Raw genomic sequence first — 20831 nt, forward strand, 5'->3', positions numbered from 1 at the left:
AAATTTTTCAGTGTGCTAAAATAGTAAAACACATGAAAGCAATAACTTGGTGCCAAAAAAGGTCTGCAAAGACATTTTTTTTTTTTATTGAGTTTCTTTCCTTTGGGAATTTCATAAGTTGCTTCTTGTACACAAACATTAGCAATAATTTACCTTTGTTATAACTTTAAAAATAATTTAACAATATCGTTATTATTGTACTTGTCACATCATTTTGATAGACTTGTTTTTGAGATACTCCTTTTGCCAAATTATCTTCACATTTTTGTCTTGTATAGCATTATTTTAGAATGCAATTGGGAGCTGATTCCTAATATTTTGTCTAACTGTCTCGGCAGCATCATACTTTTTAACTTTGTATTGCAGTGTTCACCTCTCTGGTTGCTCCACAGTTCAACTAAGCCTGAGTCGGTGGATGGGTATCAGACCTGAACATGGAGAGAGGGGTTTATTCAAAACAGTTTTCCCAGGAGTGAGCCAGAAACTCAGCAAGGAACAGGGGGTGGGATTGACGTGCAGAGCTCACGACGGCTTCAACTGATTGGCAGGAACGAAGTGGGTGGAGCTTCCTGACCCTGCCCTCCTACTTCCGTTGCTAAGGACGCTTCGGCCGAGGCTACCGCCATGGATCAGGAAGAGGGGCTGAAGGCCGTGGACAATATCGTCACTCAGTTCAACACCTACGAAGATTTCCTGGACTCGCAGATCACTACCGTGGACTTGTACTACCTGGAGGTAAGGAGGTAAGGGCGAAGCGCGGCAGAGTAGCCGCCATCCCGCGTCCGTCGGTCCCTGCTCGAGTTCCCGCTTCGTAGGCTGGTCGCCCCCTGGGGCTGAACACCTCAGCTGTCTGGCTCCGCGGTTTTGGGACGGCGACACCCGCTGGGGAGGTGAATTGCCGGCCCTTCCCGCCCCGCGCTCCTCCGTCGGGACCGAACTTGGGCCCCTGGAGTTACACGGCGCAGAAACGCGCGCAGGGTGGGGAGTCAGGAATTTGTGCTTCTCCGCCTGCCCTGCCTCCTCCCAGCCCACTCCCCTTCCAAAGCCGCTCTCTGAGAGGAAGGAGGCCTGCGGAGTAGTCTCCGGCCGAGAGCCAGGACAGACACCTGTTTCTCTTTGCCTTGCCAATTGATAAAGAACAGAAGATCGTATCTTTATACCAACCTAGTGTATTTGGTGTTATATTGGGCATTTGGGTTCATGAACTTCCACCTCATGCTAATTGATTCTGAAAGGCCTTTCATTATAGACGCCCATTACAGGTAATTGTGCAGACAAATTCCTGATTCAGGTTTATCAAGTTGATGATCACAACTAACGCTGAGAGTAAAAATATACACACAAAAAAGGCGCGAAATTCTATCTACTGGGTTGCTGTCCTCTGCCTAACAGCCAACTTCCCCTCCCCAGCTACCGCCACAGCAGGGTGGTGGGGGACAGAGTGAAAGTCTAGTCCTCTGCCAGGGGAAAACCCGGGCGTGCGGGAGTTAACAAGCCACCAGTGCTGAGAAGCTGGGAGGTGGACAGTGGCACTCAGAGTCCCAGTATATTCGTAGCCAAACTCCCCGGACCAGGCTCACTAAACGGGCACTCACTGGGAGATTCTGCTGTGCTCACCACAGGACTCAGAATTGCCCCATCCCTATTTAGGCCAGAGCGAACAAGCGCCACTGTGTGGTGAAAAGCCGCATCAGTCTGGGAAGGATTTGCATCCTGCCACCAACCCCCTACACTTCTGATCTGTAACAAAGTAACTCTGCATTTTAGTGGATTGACACTTTTGGACTTCAAAGGTTGGTTACATGGCCTTTCATTTAAATATGGATTACAGGTTTCAAAAGTGTTATTCTTCAGTACACTTAAAAAATAATTGTAGGTGGTATTTCCAATATAGCTCCTGGCTTCAAAAGCAAAATTTAAAAATATACAGATAATATATTTCAAGTCATGAAAGTCAGTTTTATGCCTTGCATCTAAGACACTGAAGGAAAATAAAGTAATCCTGCTAAACAATGTTTGCATCCAAATTTTTGAATGTATGGACCTAAAACATTAATATTAATTCAAGTACGAAATTAATAATTTGTGTTTCATCAGTCAGAGTTTTTGTTTTTTCTGAGATGGAGTTTCACTCTGTTGCCTGGGCTGGAGTGTAATGGCCCCATCTTGACTCACTGCAACCTTCGCCTCCCAGGTTCAAGCAATTCTTTTCCCTCAGCCTTCCAAGTAGTTGGGATTACAGGTCTGCACTACCACAGCCGGCTAATTTTTGTATTTTTATCAGATACCACGTTGGCCAGGCTGGTCTCAAACTCCTGACCTCAAGTGATCTACCAGCCCTGGCCTCCCAGAGTGCTGGGATTACATGTGTGAGCCACCATGTCTAGCCCATCAATCAGAATTTATTAAAGCTTTCTAAAATGGGAGATGGTAATTATATTTGGGGAAATGATAAAGAAATTTATTTTTATGTTTGGCATTGGTTAAGTTTATTTTTGTTGTACTTTCATAAAAAGTAAGATGAAGATTTAGTTGAATAATGATAATTAGATAGGTATATATATTATATATATTTAGATTGATTAATGGTAACCTTTAAAGTGCTATTACTTCTGGAGGCTACATTCTCAAATACTTTCTGTGGATGCAAGTTCATTGTACACTTAGGTTACACAGAAACAAGTAGACTCCTCAGCATTCTTTCAGTAGTAAGGCAAGCCTGTTTCACAAGTCATGGGTCATGCTAAGGGAGCTAATACTTGTGCTTTTCCTTTCTCTCTCATCATCATCCCTAACTGACGTTGATTTGAATGGAACAATTTTTAAAACATTTTAACTGACATAATTTTCTATATTTATCATATACAACATGATGCTTTAAATTACATATACATTGTGGAATGACTAAATCAAATTAACTAACATGTATTACCTCACATAATTATCATTTTTTTTTTGTGGTGAGAACACTGAAAATCTATTTTCTTGACAGTTTAAAAAAACATATGTTGTTATTAACTGTAGTCACAATCTTACACAAGAGATCTCTTAAACTTATTTGAATGAAACAAATGGTAAACTGTAAGTTAGAGGTAGCATATTTGGTTAGAAGAGGCTAGAGTCATGAGATTTTTTTTTTTTCTAACACTGCAATATTGTGTTTTTAATCAACTTGAAATTCTATTTTTTTGCCTACAAAATGAAGCAGTTGGGCTAGATCACACTCAAGTTTCCTAATGTATATAAAATTTTATGAGTTATCTACACTTTCATCTACTTATCTATATACTCATATATTTATCCAGCCACCATTTTAGTTGAGAATCCTTCACCAAGCACTCGATATAGTAGAGACTGCCTAAACTGCTAAGAGTTTTTAAAGAATCTGTTCTAGACTTGAGCTGTGAAACCAAAGTTTGGTATAGTGCTTACAGTCCAGTCTAAGTTTTATTTATTCAGCAAACATTTTACAAGCATTTACTATCTTCCAGGTACTCTTTTATTGTATAGCATATTATTCTGCTCCCAAAAGTTTTCAATTAATCTTCATGGAAATTTAGTACAAATGATCACATACAAAATAACCATATAATCTGTGCCAAATCCATTTCTCTACCTTCTCTAGCTTTGTCTTTGCTCCTGGAAGATGACCTTCATGGTCATTAATCAGGACTGTTTGGCTTTGGGTTGGTTTCAGCCAGTAGGAGGTACCAGTGGGAGTTCAGGGAGCTGGAAGGAAGTGGTTAGAGGATTTATTCCCTGTCATCTTCCTACTGTCTGTGGTTTATAAGCAGCTACATTCCTTAGGTCTGGCCATCTTCTCATTCTCTCCAGGGTCTGGCAGTGCTATAGCACTCTCTCCAGGGTCTGGCAGTACTCCCTCTTCTAGGAATTGCTTCCTGCCTTACCTTCTTTTATGCCTAATGGTGTTAATGGATTCCCACCGTTGCTAACCCAAGGATGCTTCACCATTCCATGTTGGTTTCCATTAATTTTGCCAATCGATTTGTAAATAGTGCTTTTATTCTTTTTGGTCATTTCTTTTGAGTTTGCCAACTATTTGCTGCCATGACCTTGACCACTACATATAATCATTTAACATTTCAGATCACAATAAGTACACAAATAATGTGTGATTCTAATAACCACACAGCTTTTCACATGATGCTTGTTTAGGAAAAAAGGGAAATATGGAAAAAAGGGAAACTAATACCAGTTAATTATTTGATGAGCTAGAGAGGAGTAAGTTGGCTCAGGAGAATAAAAGAAGCACTTTATGCTATGCACACTGTGCTTTGCTTATTTTACTGAATAGCTTCAAAGCATCAAAAGAAATGCATCACATTGTCAGCAATTAGATTTTCCTCTGCTAACCCAAATAACAATATTTGTTCTGGGAGTTAGTATCATCTAACCTAGTTAACTTAATTCCCTAAATCAATATATAGATAGTTGAAGAGTTTTGGCAAAATTCTTAAATATAATTTTCTAGGTTCTTCTATTTAAATAAACACAGGCCTTTTATTTTAATAAAGCTGCCTGTGACCACTGGAAAAATAAAAGTCCTAATTGAACTGCTTTTCTCAGGTAAAGGATAAAAGAGGGTTAGAATTAGTTAAAATGTCTCTGACTAATGGATAGCAGTAACAGCTAAACTATTTACAGAGATAAACAACATGAAGTTTCACTTAGGGCATTGTCTTCCCATTATTTATAAAATAGAAATGGGGAGGAGCCAAGATGGCTGATTAGGAGCAACTGCAGTCTGTGGATCTCATGGAGAAATGAAAATGGAGAGTGAATTTGGCACATTCAACTGAAATATCCAGATTTTAGCTCTGGGACTCACTAAGCAACCAACTTGACCCATGGAGAATGAAGAGAAGTAGGGTAAGGTGACAATGGTCCACCCCAGGAGTGGGACAGAGCCAAAGGAATCCTCATCCCCAGCCAAAGGAAGCTGTGAGTGATTGTGCAACCCTGCCTGAGAAACCACACTTTTCCCACAGACCTTTGCAAACCACGGATCAGGAGATCCCTTCATGAGGCCATGCTACCAGGGCCTTTGGTTCAATACACAGAGCTCTGCAAAGTCTCAGCAGTGTAGTTGGTCAGGCTTTCACAGAGGCTCACACAGATACCCAGGAGTTTTTCAGACTCCAGCCTCAGGAATCCTGACAAGTTGGGAGTTCCATCCTTACGTCCCCTTACATCCAGGGAGCCAAGCAGTGTCATTCTGAAGGCCCCACTTCCCCTGCACCTCACAAGTTAAGAGCCACTGGCTTGGAATTCCAGTTGGCCAGTGCAGCAGGCTGGAGAATGCCTGAAATGGACAAATTTCCAGGAGGAAGGGTGGCTGACATTTTTGCAGTTTGGGCAACTGAGTTCTAGCTTCTGGTTCTGGGGAGTCTACGCCCTGCAAGGAGGAGTCCCCCACAATGGAGCACAGCTGCTGTGCCAGAATGTGGCCAGACTGCTGCTGCTGCTTTTTTTTTCTTTGAGATGGAGTTTTGTTCTTGTTACCCTGGAGTCCAATGGTGCTGTCTCAGCTCACTGCAACCTCCACCTCCCGGGTTCAAGTGATTCTCCTACCTCAGCCTCACAAATAGCTGGGATTACAGGTATGTGCCACCACACCTGGCTAATTTGTGTAGTTTAGTAGAGATGGGGTTTCACCATGTTGGTCAGGCTGGTCTCAAACTCCTGACCTCAGGTGATCCACCTGCCTCAGCTTCCCAAAGTGCTGGGATTACAGGCATGAACCACTGTGTCCAGCCCAGACTGCTGCTTTAAGTGGGACTCTAATTCATCCCTCCTCACTGAGCAGGGACCTCCCTGTAGGAATTTCAGCAACTCCAGCCAGGATTATACCGACAGACTCTGATCTCTCCCTGGGACAGAGCCCTTGTGGGGAGAAGCAGCCAATGTCTCTGCAGTTCAGTTGACTCAACCTTTCTAGCTTCCTGGCTTAGGAGAGTCCAGGCAGTGTGGACAAGGAAGGGTCCCCCCAACACAGCACACATGCTCTACCAAAACGCAACCAGACTGCTTCTTTCAGTGGGCTCTTGATCCCATCCTTCCTGACTGAAGCCTCTTAACAGAGGTCTCCAGACACTTTCTACAGGAGTGTCTGGGCCAGCAAATGGTCAGTGCCCCACTGGAATGGAGCTCCCAGAGGAAGGAGAAGGCTGTCATCTTAGCTGTTTCACAGACTTCACTGGTGACACCTTCAGGTAAAGGAAAAACTGAGGCAGCTAGGGTCTGCAGTGATCCTCCAACAGCAGCCCTATGGAAGAATGTCCTGCTTATAAAAAGAAAAAGAGAAAGCAACAACAACAATAACAAAGACCCCACAAAAACACAATTTAAAGGTCAGTAATTTCAAAAATTGGTTAGATAAGCCACAAAAGATGAGAAGCAGTCAATGCAAAAAATGCTAGAACTCAAAAAGTTTCCTTCAAATTACTGCAATAGCTCTCCAGCAAGGGCACAGAATTGGGCTGAGGCTGAGATGCCTGAATTAACAGAGGTAGGCTTCAGAAGGTGGTAATAATGAGCTTTGTTGAGCTAAAGGAGCATGTTGTAACTCAATGCAGAGAAGCTAGAATAATGATAAAACAGTACAGGAGCTGATAACAAGAATAGCTGGGTTAGAGAGGAGTGTAACTGACCTAATGGAGATGAAAAACACAACACAAGAAATTCACAGTGCAATCATAAGTATATATCACAGAATAGACCAACCAGAGGAAAGGCTCTCAGAGCTTGAAGACTATCTTTCTGAAAGAAGACAGGCAGACAAGAATAGAGAAAAAATAATGAAAAAGAACAAACAAAACCTCTGAGAAATATGGACTATGTGAAAAGACTGAACCTATGACAGATTGGGATACCTGAAAGAAACTGAAAGAACAGAGCCAAGTTTGAAAACATACTTCAGGATACCATCCAGTAGAACTTCCTGAATCTAAGAAGACAGGCCAACATTCAGGTTCAAGAAATACAGAGAACTCTAGTAAGATACTCCGCAAGAAGATCAACCTTGAGACACAATTATTAGATTCTCCAAGGTCAAAATGAGAAATGAAAGAAAAAAATGTTAAAGACAGCCAGAGAGAAAGGCCAGGCCATCTACAAAGGGAAACCCATCAGTCTAACAGTGGACCTCTTAATCAAAACCCTATAAGCCAGAAGAGATTGCAGGCCAGTGTTCAACATTCTTCAAGAAAAGAATTTCCAACTCAGAATTTTACTTCCAGCCAAGCTAAGCTTCATAAGCAAAGGAGAAGTAAAATTTTTTTCAGGCAAGGAAATTCATCATCACCAGCCCTGCCTTGTAAGGGCTCTTAAAGGAAGCACTAAATATGGAAAGGGAAAACCATTACCAGCTGCTACAAAAACAAACTGAAGTACGCAAGTACAGAGGCTAGTAACACTATGAAACAACTACATAAACAAGTCTGCAAAATAACCAGCTATCCTCATGATGACAGGATCAAATTCTCACATAATGATATTAAAGTTAAATGTTATTATGGAAGAATTTGCCAAATGCTCCAATTAAAAGACACAGAATGGCAAGCTGGACAAAGAGTTATGACCCATTGCTATCCTGTCTTCAAGAGACCCATCTCATGTTCAGTGGCAAACATAGGCTCAAAATAAAGGAGAAAAATTTACCAAGAAAATGGAAAAAAGAAAAAAGCAGGGGTTGCAATCCTGATTTCTGACAAAACAGACTTTAAGCCAACAAAGATTAAAAAAGAGAAAGAAGGGCATTACATAATGAGAAAGGGTTCAACTCAACAAGAAGAGCTAACTATCCTAAATATATATGCACTAGTACAAGAGCATCCAGATTCATAAAGCAAGTTCTTGGAGACCTATAAAGAGACTTAGACTTTCACACAGTAATAGTGGGAGACATTAACACCTCACTGACAATATTAGACAGATCATTGAGAAAGAAAATTAACAAAGATATTCAGGACCTGAACTCAACTCTGGATCTAGTGGATCTCATAGACATCTACAGAACTCTACGAACAACAGAATATACATTCTTCTCATTGTCATACGACATTTACTCTAAAATTGATCACATAATTGGAAGCAAAACACTCTTCAGCAAATGCAAAAGAACTGAAATAATAACAGTCTCTCAGACCACAGAGAAATCAAATTAGAACTCAAGACTAAGAAATTCACTCAAAAACCACACAACTGCATGGAAATTGAGTAACTCCTCTTGTATATCTCCTGGGTAAATAATGAAATTAAGGCAGATATCAAGAAGTTATTTGAAATGAATGACAACAAGGAGACAATGGAACTGGAATCTCTGGGATGCTGCCAAAGCAGCGTGAAAAGAGAAATGTATAGCACTAAATGCCTGCATCAAAAAGCTAGAAATATTTCAAGTTAACAAATTAACAACACAACTAAAAGAACCAGAGTACCAAGAGCAAACCACAAAGCTAGCAGAAGACAGGAAATAACCAATATCAGAGCTGAACTGAAGGAGACAGAGGTATGAACAACTCTTAAATAAAAATCAACAAATCCAGGAGCTAAGTTTTTTTTTTTTTAAATTAATATATGCTGCTACCTAGACTAGTTAAAAAAGGAGAGAAAGAGATAAAGAAGAATCAAATAGACATAATCAGAAATGATAGGGGAGATATCACCACTGACCCTGCAGAAATATAATGATCAGATAATATTATGAACACCTCTTTGCACAGCAAATAGAAAATCTAGAAGAAACGGATACATTCCTGGACACATACAACCTCCCAAGACTGAACCAGGAAGAAATCGAATCCCCAAGTAGAACAATAATGAGTTCTGAAATCGAAGCAATAATAAACACCCTACCAACCAAAAAAAGGCCAGGACCAGAAGAATTTATTCTTGAATTCTACCAGAGTTACAAAGAAGAGCTGATACCATTTCTACTGAACTGTTTCAAAAAATTGAAAAGGAGGGACTCCTCCCTAACTCAGTTTATAAGGCCAGTATTATCCTGATATTATAACTTGGCAGAGATACAACAACAAAAAACTTCAGACCAATATCCCTGATGAATATCAATGCAAAAATCTTCAATAAAATATAGGCGAACTGAATCCAACAGCACATAACAAACCTTATTCACCACAATCATGTTGGCTTCATCCTTGGGATGCAAGGTTGGTTCACCATAGACAAATAAATACATGTTATTCATCACATAAACAGAACTAAAGTAAAAAAGCACATGATTATCTCAATTTAGAAAAGGGCTTCAATAAAATTCAGCATCTCTTTATGTTGAAAACTCTCAGTAAACTAGGTATGGAAGAAACACCTCAAAATAATGACAAAACCACAGCCAATATCATAGTGAATGGGCAAAAGCTGGAAGTATTCCCATGAAAATCAGCACAAGACAAGGAAGTCCTTTCTCTCATCATTCCCATTCAACATAGTATTTAAAGTTCTGACCAGGGCAATCAGGCAAGTGAAAGAAATGAAGGGGTTTCAAACAATGAGAGAGGAAGTCAAATTATGTTTGTTTGTAGATGACATGATGCTCTATCTAGAAAATCCCATTCTCTCAGCCCAACATCTTAAGCTGATAAGCAACTTCAGCAAAGAATCAGAATACAAAATTACAAAATCAATGTGCAAAATTGCTAACATTCCTATACACCAATAACGGGCAAGCAGAGAGGCAAATCATGAATGAACTCCCATTTACAATTTCTACAAAAAGAATGAAATACCTAGAATACAGCTAACAAGGAAATACAGCTAATAAGGAGAATGAAGGACCTCTTCTAGAACTACAAACCACTGCTCAAGGAAATCAGAGAGGACACAAATAAATGGAAAAATGTTCCATGCTGATGGATAGCAAGAATTAATGTGAAAATAGCCATGCTTCCCAAAGTAATTTATATATTCAAAATTATTCCCATCAAACTACCATTGACATTCTTCACAGAATTGGAAGAAACTCTTTTAAAATAGAGTATAAAACCAAAAAAGAGCTCACATAGCCGAGAAAATCCTAAGCATAAAGAACAAAGCTGGAAGCATTATGGTACCTGACTTCAAACTATAAGGCTACAGTAACCGAACAGTATGATAATGGTAAAAGAACAGACACATAGAGCAATAGAACAGAGTAGAGAACTGAGCAATAGATCAGAATAGAGAACTCAGAAATAAGACTACACACCTACAACTATCTCATCTTTGGCAAACCTGACAATAACAATGGAGAAAGGATTCCCTTTTAACAAATGGTGCTAGGAGAACTGGCCAGTTATATGCAGAAAATTGAAACTGGATGCCCTCTGTACACCATAAACAAAAATTAGTTCAAGATTGATTAAAGAATTAAATGTAAAACCCAAAATGATAACAACCCTAAAAGAAAACCTAGGCAATACCACTCAGGACATCAGCATGGGCAAAGATTGCATGATGAAGATAACAAAAGCAATTGCAACAAAAGCAAAAATTGACAAATGGGATCTAATTAAACTAAAGAACTTTTACTTAGCAAAAGAAAATCAGAGTGAACAGACAATATACAGAATTGGAAAAATTTTTGCAATTCATCTATCTGACAAAGGTATAATATATAGAATCCCTAAGTAACTTAAACAAATTTAGAGAATAAAATGATCCCATTAAAAACTGGGCAAAGGACATGAACAGACATTTCTCAGAAAAGGGCATCCATGCAGCCAACAAACATATGACTAAAAGCTCAACATCACTGATCATTAGATAAATGCAAATCAAACCGCAATGAGATACCAACTCACAGCAGTCAGAATGGCAATTATTAAAAATTCCAAAAGCAACAGATGCTGGCAAGGTTGTGAAGAAAAAGCAACACTTATACACTGTTGGTGGGAGTGTAAATTAGTTCAACCATTGTGAAAGACAATGTGATTTCTCCAAGATCTAGAGGCAGAAATACCATTTGACCCAGCAATCCCATTACTGAGTATATACCCAAAGGAATATAAATCATCCTATTACAAAGATACATGTACCATGTACATGTATGTTCATTGCAGCACAATTTACAGTAGCAATGTACATGGAATCAACTTAAATGCCTATCAGTGATAGACTAAATAAGGAAATATGGTACTTATACACATCATGGAATACTATCCAGACATAAAAAGGAATGAGATCATGTCCTTTGTACCTAGAAATACAGCTAACAAGGGAAGTGAAGGACCTTTTCAAGACAAACTACATACCACTGTTCAAGGAAATCAGAGAGCACCCAAACAAATGGAAAAACATTACATGCTCATGGATAGGAAGAATTAACAAAATGAAAATGGCCATACTGCCCTTGGTAATTTATAGATTTAATGCTATTTCCATTAAACTACCATAGACATTCTTCACAGAATTAGAAGAAACTATTATAAAATTATTACGGAATCAAAAAGGAACCCAAATAACTAAGACAATCTTAGGCAAAAATTAACAAAACTGGAGACACCATGCAACCTGTTTTAAACTATATTACAGGGCTACAGTAACCGAAACAGCATGCTACTGGTACAAAAACAGACACATAGACCAATGGAACAGAATATGAGAACATCAGGAAGAATAACCACCAAGGCACACATTTATATATGTAATGAAATCCTGTGCTGGTGCCCCATTGAATCTGTGGGATATAACCTTAAAATTATTTGGAAGATATTGATAAGATGAGACTCTAGGGGAAATCTTGTAATATTATTCACAATGATTATATAATAAGTCAACTAACAAACAATGTGCCCATTGCCACACTTCAGTTGGGGGTCAGGAGCAATGCTGTGTGGAATACCTTGATGGTAATACGGCACTCTGGAAGTTCACAGGTGTGGTGGTTTTAGTGATATTGTTGGCAGAAAAAAACAAACCCATCCAGAGTAAGTCTCTCTGTTCCAGTGAGAATAAAGGGTTGCCCCTTTTCTTCTGGGAGTGGTCCTATGTAGTTAACCTGGTACAAGTAGCCAGTTATTTCCTAACCTATGAAACAATCATTTTCTTTCCCCCAAAGCCTCCAACATGCTTAGAAACAACCAACTTTATTATACTGACTTCCACAAAAATGTCCTGTTCCATCTATTACAGGCAGAATTTTGTCCTCCTAAACTTTGTATGTTAAAGTTCTAACACCTAGTACAGGCGTCCCCAGACTTTTTACATAGCGGGCCAGTTCACTGTCCCTCAGACCGTTGGAGGGCTGCCACATACTGTGCTCCTCTCACGACCACCAATGAAAGAGGTGGCCCCTCCTGAAGTGTGGCGGGGGGCCGGATAAATGGCCTCAGGGGGCCACATGCAGCCTGTGGGCCGTAGTTTGGGGATGCCTGACCTAGTACCTCACAGTATTATTCTATTTGGAGATGGGGCCTTTAAAGAAGTAATTAAGATAAAATGAGGTCATATGGATGGGCAAAATGAGGTCATATGGATGGGCCCAAATCCAGTATGACTTGTGTCCTTACAAGATAAGGAAATTAAACACTGAGGAAATGAGGAACAACCATGTGAAGGCACAGTGAGAACCTGGCCATCTGCAATTCAAGAAGAAAGTTCTCAGACAAAAAACTGCCAACACCTTGCTGTTCACCCTTCATAACTTTGAGAAAATAAATTTCTGTGGTTTGAATTACCCAGTTTGTGGTATTTTCTTATGGGAGCCCTGGCAAACTAATATAGCAGCAAATACATGTTTACCTAAAATCTCATCCTTATTTCAGGTGTCTAATGGTGATAAACTAAATAACTTTTGCTTCTACATTCCATGGACTACACACACAGACAGACACAAACACACAATTTATTTTTTGGAGTTTTGACCTTACACAATGTGAGAGCTGTTTACACTGTTGATGAAAGGCTGTTTCTTTGGTGTTTCTGGTTCTGGAGCCTGAAGTCACACTTGAGACCTGAAAGGATAAGCTAGAATCCATGAAGACAGACTGAAACCTCTGTCAGGTGCTCATCCCAGCCAGCCATACAGTTTTGATGATGGGGGCATTCTGCAGGAGAAACTGGCACCTTTAGTCACAGAGCTAACTATCCACCTGACACAGAAGTTGGAGAAGGTTAAGAAATAGAGCCTCTAAAAGCTAAAACAATATTTCTGCTCCTTCACTTCTTTCTAAATGTATTACAAATGTCTCTTATGGCTCACCTTAACATGTAACAATCCAAGGAAGTAGAATGATGGGAAATGAAATCTTAGCTTAGGTAATTTGATGCAATACAACTTCACTACATATGCCATGTTTTAACATTTCATGAGGAGAATATATTTATGTCTGACTTGTATAAATAAAAATTAGCATAAATAAAGGATGAGAGTGTCTCAAATTTGATAGGACATATAGCCCTGACATCAATTTTAAGAAAGTGAAACAAAATAATATGTCAGAGTGAAAATAGTATGATTTGTTATGGGACTTCAAAGATGAACTCATGATACTAAATTTAAAAAGAGAAAAAGATATTTCTATAGATGAAGAAAAAGCATAGATAAAATTCTAAAGCCACTCTTACTATAACTTGATAAGGAGTATATTCAAACACTTATAGAAAATGTCATGCTCAGTGTTTAAACACTTGAATGGTTAGCATTTGAATAAGAAACATGATAAAAATGGTTGCTACTACTAGTAATCTTTTATTGGCAGTCTACCAGTGCAGTGTTGTAATTTATTGTCACCAGCAATAAATGAGATAATAACAAAAGACATAAACAAATAGAAATGAACACAGTCTCAGTAACTTGTGGGGCAATGTCATAGAGTCTAACATACATGTAAATGGAGTCCAAGAGGAACAAAGGGAAGGAGGAAATAAAATATATTTGAAACATTAATGGCTAAACAGTTTCCAAATTTTAGGAAAACTACAAACCCACAGAGCCAAGAAGTTCAATGAATTCCAAGCAGAATAAATGCAAAGAAAACTACATTAAGGGATATTTTTAATAAAATTACTGAAAACTAGTGATAAAGAGAACATCTTAAAAACAAAAGTAAAAGAACACATTATAAAGTAAACCAAAACCAGGAATGACCGAATACTACCCAGCAATCCCATTACTAGGTATATACTCGAAGGATTGTAAATCATTCTGCTATAAAGACACATGCACAGGTATGTTTATGGCAATACTATTTAAAATAGCAAAAACTTGGAGCCAACCCAAAGTCCATCAGTGATAGACTGGATAAAGAAAATGTGGCACATATACATCATGGAATACTTTGCAGCCATAAAAAAGAATGATTTCACATCCTTTGGAGGGACATGGATGAAGCTGGAAACCATCATTCTCAGCAAACTTAACACAGGAACAGAAAACCAAACACTGCATGTTTTCATTCATAAGTGAGTTGAAAAATGAGAACACAGGGACACCTGGAGGGCAACATCACACACTGGGGCTTTTCGTGGGGTGGGGGACAGGGCAGAGAAAGCATTAGGTCAAATAGCTAATGCATGTGGGTCTCAAAACCTAGATGATGGGTTGATAGGTGAAGCAAACCACCATGGCACGTGTATCCCTATGTAACAAACCTGCACATTCTGCACATGTATCCCAAACTTAAAAAATAAAATTAAAAAAGGAAATAATGGTAGACATAGAAAAATGGAATGGCATCTTTAAAGTGCTGAAAGATTTGAAAAAAAGTCAACCTATAACATTAAATAAGAAGAAAAGGCTAAGGTGAGATTATTTGTTTTACAGCCAGATAATTTGTTGTTAACAGATATATATTACCAGAAATGTTAAATGAAATTCCTCTGGTTGAAGGAACACTTGGGTCAAAATGAAAATGAATAAAAAGCACCAGAAATGCAAAATACGGGAATTACAAATATTTTTTCTGAGTTTTACATTTATGTAAATATTATTGACTAAAGAAAAATAATAACATTGAATTTTTTGGTTTATAACAAATATGGAACTACAATATGAAACAACAATAGCACAAAAGATAGGAGAGGATAATGTTGCAGTGGGTTCTTATACTTGAAAAGGTGTAATATCATTTTAAAGTAGAATGTAATAAGCTAATAACTTCTTGTAAATCACAGAGCACCTGCTAAAAAATAAAGTAGAAATATAATGAAAAATGTAATAGTGGAGATAAAATGGAAATAAAAGGAACAAAAAATAGCAAAAATAAAGATCAAAGCAAATGAGACTAAGAAGAAATAAATAACAAGGTAGAATATTAAAACCTAACCATACTGAAAATTACATTAAATGTAAATGATCTAGACACTTCAATTAAAAGGCAGAAATGGTCCAAATAGATAAAAGTTTAAGAGTCCTATATGCTGTACCACTTTAAATATAAATAAAACAACAATGTAAATTTATTAACATTAAGATATTATGGGAGGTGGAGGTTGCAGTGAGCTGAAATTGTGCCACTGCACTCCAGCTTGGGAGACCAGAGCAAGACTCCATCTCCAAAAAAAAAAAAAAAAAAATAAATAAATAAATAAATAAATAAATAAATATATATATATATATATAGTTGACACAGCAATAGAAGATCTATTCTTCTCAAAAGCACATAGGACATTAATATAATATCTTAATAAATTTACATTAACTTGTTTATATTTAAAGTGGGACAGCATTATAATACAAATTTAACATTATTTATATTAACATAACAATATTATATTTATATTATGTTAATATAACAACATAATACAAATATATTTGTATTAATATAAATATATTAACATTAATGTTATATTAATATAAATAATGTGAGATCAATTATCTAATGTTAATACATTATACTAAACTGTTTTATAACTAATTTATTAATTATCAATATAATTTATAAATGTTAATATGTTAATTTTATATTAATAGATAATTTTTATTTCATTAAAAGGATGAAAAATAGGTATTATACAAGCATAAAGAAAAGAGGAGTTATAATGTCTATATTAATGTCAGGGAAAGTAGACCTCAAAACAAGAATTATTTCAGGGAAAAAGAAGGACTTTTTAACATACATAAATGAGTCAATCAGTACATTATAATAAACATTTAACCTACATGCCTGATACCAGATCTTCAGAATGCATTATGCAAAACTGATAAGAATTGAAAAAATAGAGAATTTGACAATTGTAACTAGAGACACATAAACATTCCTTTTTCAGTAACTGATAGAACTAGAAGATAGAATAAATGTAAGCATGTAAAAGATTTAAAGAGCAGTCAAAAGCCGGGCACAGTGACTCACACCTGCAATCTCAGCACTTGGGAGGCTGATGTGGGTGAATCATTTGAGGTCAGGAATTCGAGACCAGCCTGGCCAACGTGGTGAAACCCCATCTCTACTAAAAATACAAAAATTAGGCAGGGATGGTGGTTTGCACCTGTAATCCCAGCTAATTGGGAGGCTGAGGCAGAAGAACTGCTTGAACCTGGGAGGTGGAGGTTGTAGTGAGCCGAAATTGTGCCACTGCACTCCAGTTTGGGAGACCAGAGCAAGACTCTGTCTCAAAATAAAATAAAATAAAATAAAAAATAGTTCACACAATAGAACATCTATTCTTCTCAAAAGCACATAGGACATTTATGAAGAGGGACCACATGCAGGGCCATAAAACAAATCTCAATACATTTAAAATATTGAAATTATATGAAAGCATATTCTGTGATCATAACAGAATTAAAACTAGAAATCAACTACAGAAATATACCCCTCAAATTCCCAAATATTTGCATAGTAAACAACATAGTTCTAAATAACTCAGAGTCAAAAAAGAAATTAAAAAAAAATTAGGAAAAAAATTGATTTGAATTAAAAGAACACATAAATGTTTATTGGATATACATAAAAGAATCTATAGAGGGAAATTTACAGATTTAAAAGTATATATGGGAGGATAATCCAAGATGGCCAAATAGGAACAGCTCTGGATTGCAGTTTCCAGTGAAAATGCAGAGGGTGAGTGATTACTGCATTTCCAAACAAGTTTTTACTGCCCACAGACGAGGAGATTCCCAGGTGGAAAAGTACCACAAGTGTCCAGCATGGCTGTTTCAGCCAGCACAACGGGTCTCTGCACAAAGACTCACACAAATCCGGTCACCATTTCAACTGGCGACTGGAATGCCTGGGAGACAGAGTTGCCCATTCAACTGAAAAAAAGGGGGCTGAAACGGAGCCAGGTGATCTGGTTCAGCTGGTCCCACCCCCACAAAAACCAGCAATTTGAAACGCTCTGGATTGAGAGTTTCACTGCAAGCACAGCTGGACCCAGGCTGGTCCAGCTCTGTGGGGGAAAGGACGTCTGCCATTACTGAGGCAGTCCACCACTACCAAGGCAGACTGCCATTACCAAGGCAGTCCACCATTATAGACACAGTCTGCCATTACTGAGGCAAACTGCCATTACCAAGGCAGTTCTAACTCTATTCCTATTAACAACAACAACAACAACAACAACAACAACAACAACAACAAAACTGCAAGTAAATTCACACAGCAGATGGGCAAAACCCAGGGAAGCTCAGCAGTGCCTCTGCTGGCAGACTATGACTAGGCTACCTCCTTGCTGGGCAGGGCATCTCTGAAGAAAGGCAGCAGAATGACAGGAACTTATAGATAAAGCCCCACCTTCCCAGGACAGAGCACCTGGGAAAAAAAGGCAATTATGAGTTCTGCTGCTGCTGCAGACTTAAACATACCTGCCCAGCAACTCTGAACAGAACAATTGAGGTCATAGCTCAGCACTTGAGCTTCTATAAGGGACAGTTTCCTCCAGCAGCTCCCTAACCCCTGTATAACCAAAGAGACACCTCATAAAGGAGAGCTCAGGCTGACATCTGGCAGGTATCCTTCTGGGACAAAGATAACAGAAGAAGAAACTGGCAGCACCTTACTATTCTGCAGTCTCTGCAAGTGATCCCCAGGCAAGCAGGGTCTGGAGTGGACCTCCAGCAGTCCTACAGCAGGGGAGACTGAAGAAGAAAAACTAAGAAACAGAAATAACTTCATCAGCAACAAAAAGGACGATCACTCAGAGACCCCATCTGAAAGTCACCAACCACAAAGACCACGGGTAGTTAAATCCAAAAGATGGAAAGAAGCCAGCACAAAAAGAATGAAAATACCCAAAACATAGATGCAAAAATCTTCAATAAAATACTGCCAAACTGATTGCAACAGCACACCAAAAAGCTTATCCATCACAATCAAGTAGGCTTCATCTCGGGGATGCAAAGCTGGTTGAACATACAGAAGTCTATAAACATAATTTACCATATAAACAGAACCAAAGATAAAAAATACATGATTATCTCAATAGATGCAGAGAAGGCCTTCAACAAAATTCAACAGCAGTTTATGCTAAAAACTCTCAATAAACTAGGTATTGATGGCATGTATCTCAAAATAATAAAAGCTATTTATGACAAACCCACAGTCAATATCATACTGAATGGGCAAAAACTGGAAGCATTCCCTTCGAAATCTGGCACAAGACAAGGATGCCCTCTCTCACCACTCCTATTCAATATAGTATTGGAAGTTCTAGCCAGAGCAATCAGGTAAGAAAAAGAAATAAAGGTATTCAATTAGGAAAGGAGGAAGTCAAATTGCCTCTATTTGCAGATGGCATGATTGTGTATTTAGAAGACCCTATTGTCTCAGCCTCAAGTCTCCTGAAATTTATAAACAACTTCAACAAAGTCTCAGGATATAAAATCAATGTGCAAAAATCACAAGCATTCCCATAGACCAATAACAGACTTAAAGAGAGCCAAATCAAGAATGAACTGACTTTCACAATTGCTACAAAGAGAACGAAATACCTAGGAATACAACTAACAAAGGATATAAAGGACCTCTTCAAGCAGAACTACAAACCACTGCTCCATTAAATAAGACAGGACACATACAGATGGAGAAACATTCCATGCTCATGGTTAGGAAGAATCAATATTGTGAAAATGGCCATACTGCCCAATGTAATGTATAGATTCAATGCTATCCCCATCAAGCTACCAAAGTCCCTCTTCACAGGACTGGAAAAAAACACATTAAACTTCATATGGAACCAAAAGAGAGCCTGCATAGCCAAGTCAATTCTAATCAAAAAGAAAAAAGCTGGAGGCATCACACTACCTGACCTCAAACTATAATACAAGGCTACAGTAATCAAAACAGCATGGTACTGGTACCAAAACAGAGATATATACCAATGTAACAGAACAGAGGCCTTGGAGGCAATGCAACACATCTACAACTATCTGATCTTTGACAAACATGACAAAAACAACCAATGGGGGAAAATCTCCCTGTTTATGAAATAGTATTGGGAAAACTGGCTAGCAGTGTGCAGAAAAGCAGAAACTGGACCCCTTCCTGACACCGTACACTAAAATTAACTCCAGATGGATGAAAAACTTAAACAAAGGACCTAACACCATAAAAACCCTACAAGAAAATCTAGGCAAAACCATTCAGGACTTAGGTGTAGGCAAGGACTTCATGACCAAAACACCAAAAGCATTGGCAACAAAAGCCAAAATAGACAATTGGGACCTAATTAAACTCCAGAGCTTCTGCACAGCAAAAGAAACAATCATTAGAGTGAACCGGCAACCAAGAGAATGGGAAAAAAATTTTGCAATCTACCCATCTGACAAAGGACTTATATCCAAAATCTACAAAGGAGTAAAACAGATTTACGAGAAAAAAACAAACCCATTCAAAAGTAGGCAAAGGATATGAACAGACCCTTTTCAAAAGAAGACATGCATGAGGCCAATAAACATGAAAAAAGGCTCATCATCACTGGTCATTAGAGAAATGCAAATCAAAACTACATTGAGATACTACCTCATGCCAGTTAGAATGACCATCATTAAAAAATCTGGAGACAACAGATGCTGGAGAGGATGTGGAGAAATAAGAACACTTTTACACTGTTGGTGGGAGTGGAAATTAGTTCAACTATTGTGGAAGACAGTATGGTGAGTCCTCATGGACCTAGAAATAGAAATTCATTTGACCCAGCAATCCAATTACTGGGTATATATCCAAAGGATTATAAATCGTTCTCTTACAAGGACACATGCACACATATGTTCATTGCAGCACAGTTTACAATAGCAAAGACTTGGAACCAACCCAAATGCCCATCAATGATAGACTGGACAGGGAAAATTTGGCACATATACATGCAGCCATAAAAAACTATGGAATACTATGCAGCCATAAAAAATGAGTTCATGTTCTTTGTAGGGACATAGATGAACCTGGAAACCATCATTCTCAGCAAACTGACACAAGAACAGAATATGAAACACTGTATGTTTTCACTCATAGGTGGGTGTTGAACAATGAGAACACATGGACACGGAGAGGAGCATCACACACTGAGGTCTGTGGTGAGGGGACTAGGGAAGGGGCCGTGGTGGGTAGGAAGTTGGGGAGGGATAACATGGGGAGAAATGACAAATATAGCTGATGGGGATAGTGGCAGCAAACCACATTGCCATGTATGTACCTATGCAACAATCCTGCCTGTTCTTCACATGTACCCCAGAACCTAAAATGCAATTTTATATATATATATATATATATATATATATATATATATATATATACATATATATATATGTATATATATATATATATATATATAAAATTTATACTTAAACAAAAAAAATGATTTAAAGCTGTCATTGAAGAAAGCTATTTGGCAAAGCCCATTTCAGAAATAGGAAAATGTTTGTAAAATATATACAT

The 20831-nt window shown here is 38.2% G+C and overlaps 1 protein-coding gene across 2 annotated transcripts in view; it reads left to right on the forward strand.

Annotated features, from left to right (window-relative positions):
• Positions 1-586: 586 nt before the first annotated feature.
• The window catches only part of CFAP299 (cilia and flagella associated protein 299), a 644411-nt gene continuing 624166 nt past the window's right edge, over positions 587-20831 (forward strand). Inside the window, exon 1 of one of the 2 annotated variants that reach the window (XM_003923943.3) lies at positions 587-735. In XM_003923943.3, the coding sequence (XP_003923992.1) occupies positions 625-735 (111 nt within the window). In that variant the 5' untranslated portion in view covers positions 587-624. The remainder of the gene's footprint in view (positions 736-20831) is intronic. The other variant, XM_074396342.1, reaches the window with a different exon arrangement.

This window comes from Saimiri boliviensis, chromosome 3 (assembly GCF_048565385.1).
Source record: "Saimiri boliviensis isolate mSaiBol1 chromosome 3, mSaiBol1.pri, whole genome shotgun sequence".
In the NCBI taxonomy this organism is placed as follows: Eukaryota; Metazoa; Chordata; class Mammalia; order Primates; family Cebidae; genus Saimiri; species Saimiri boliviensis.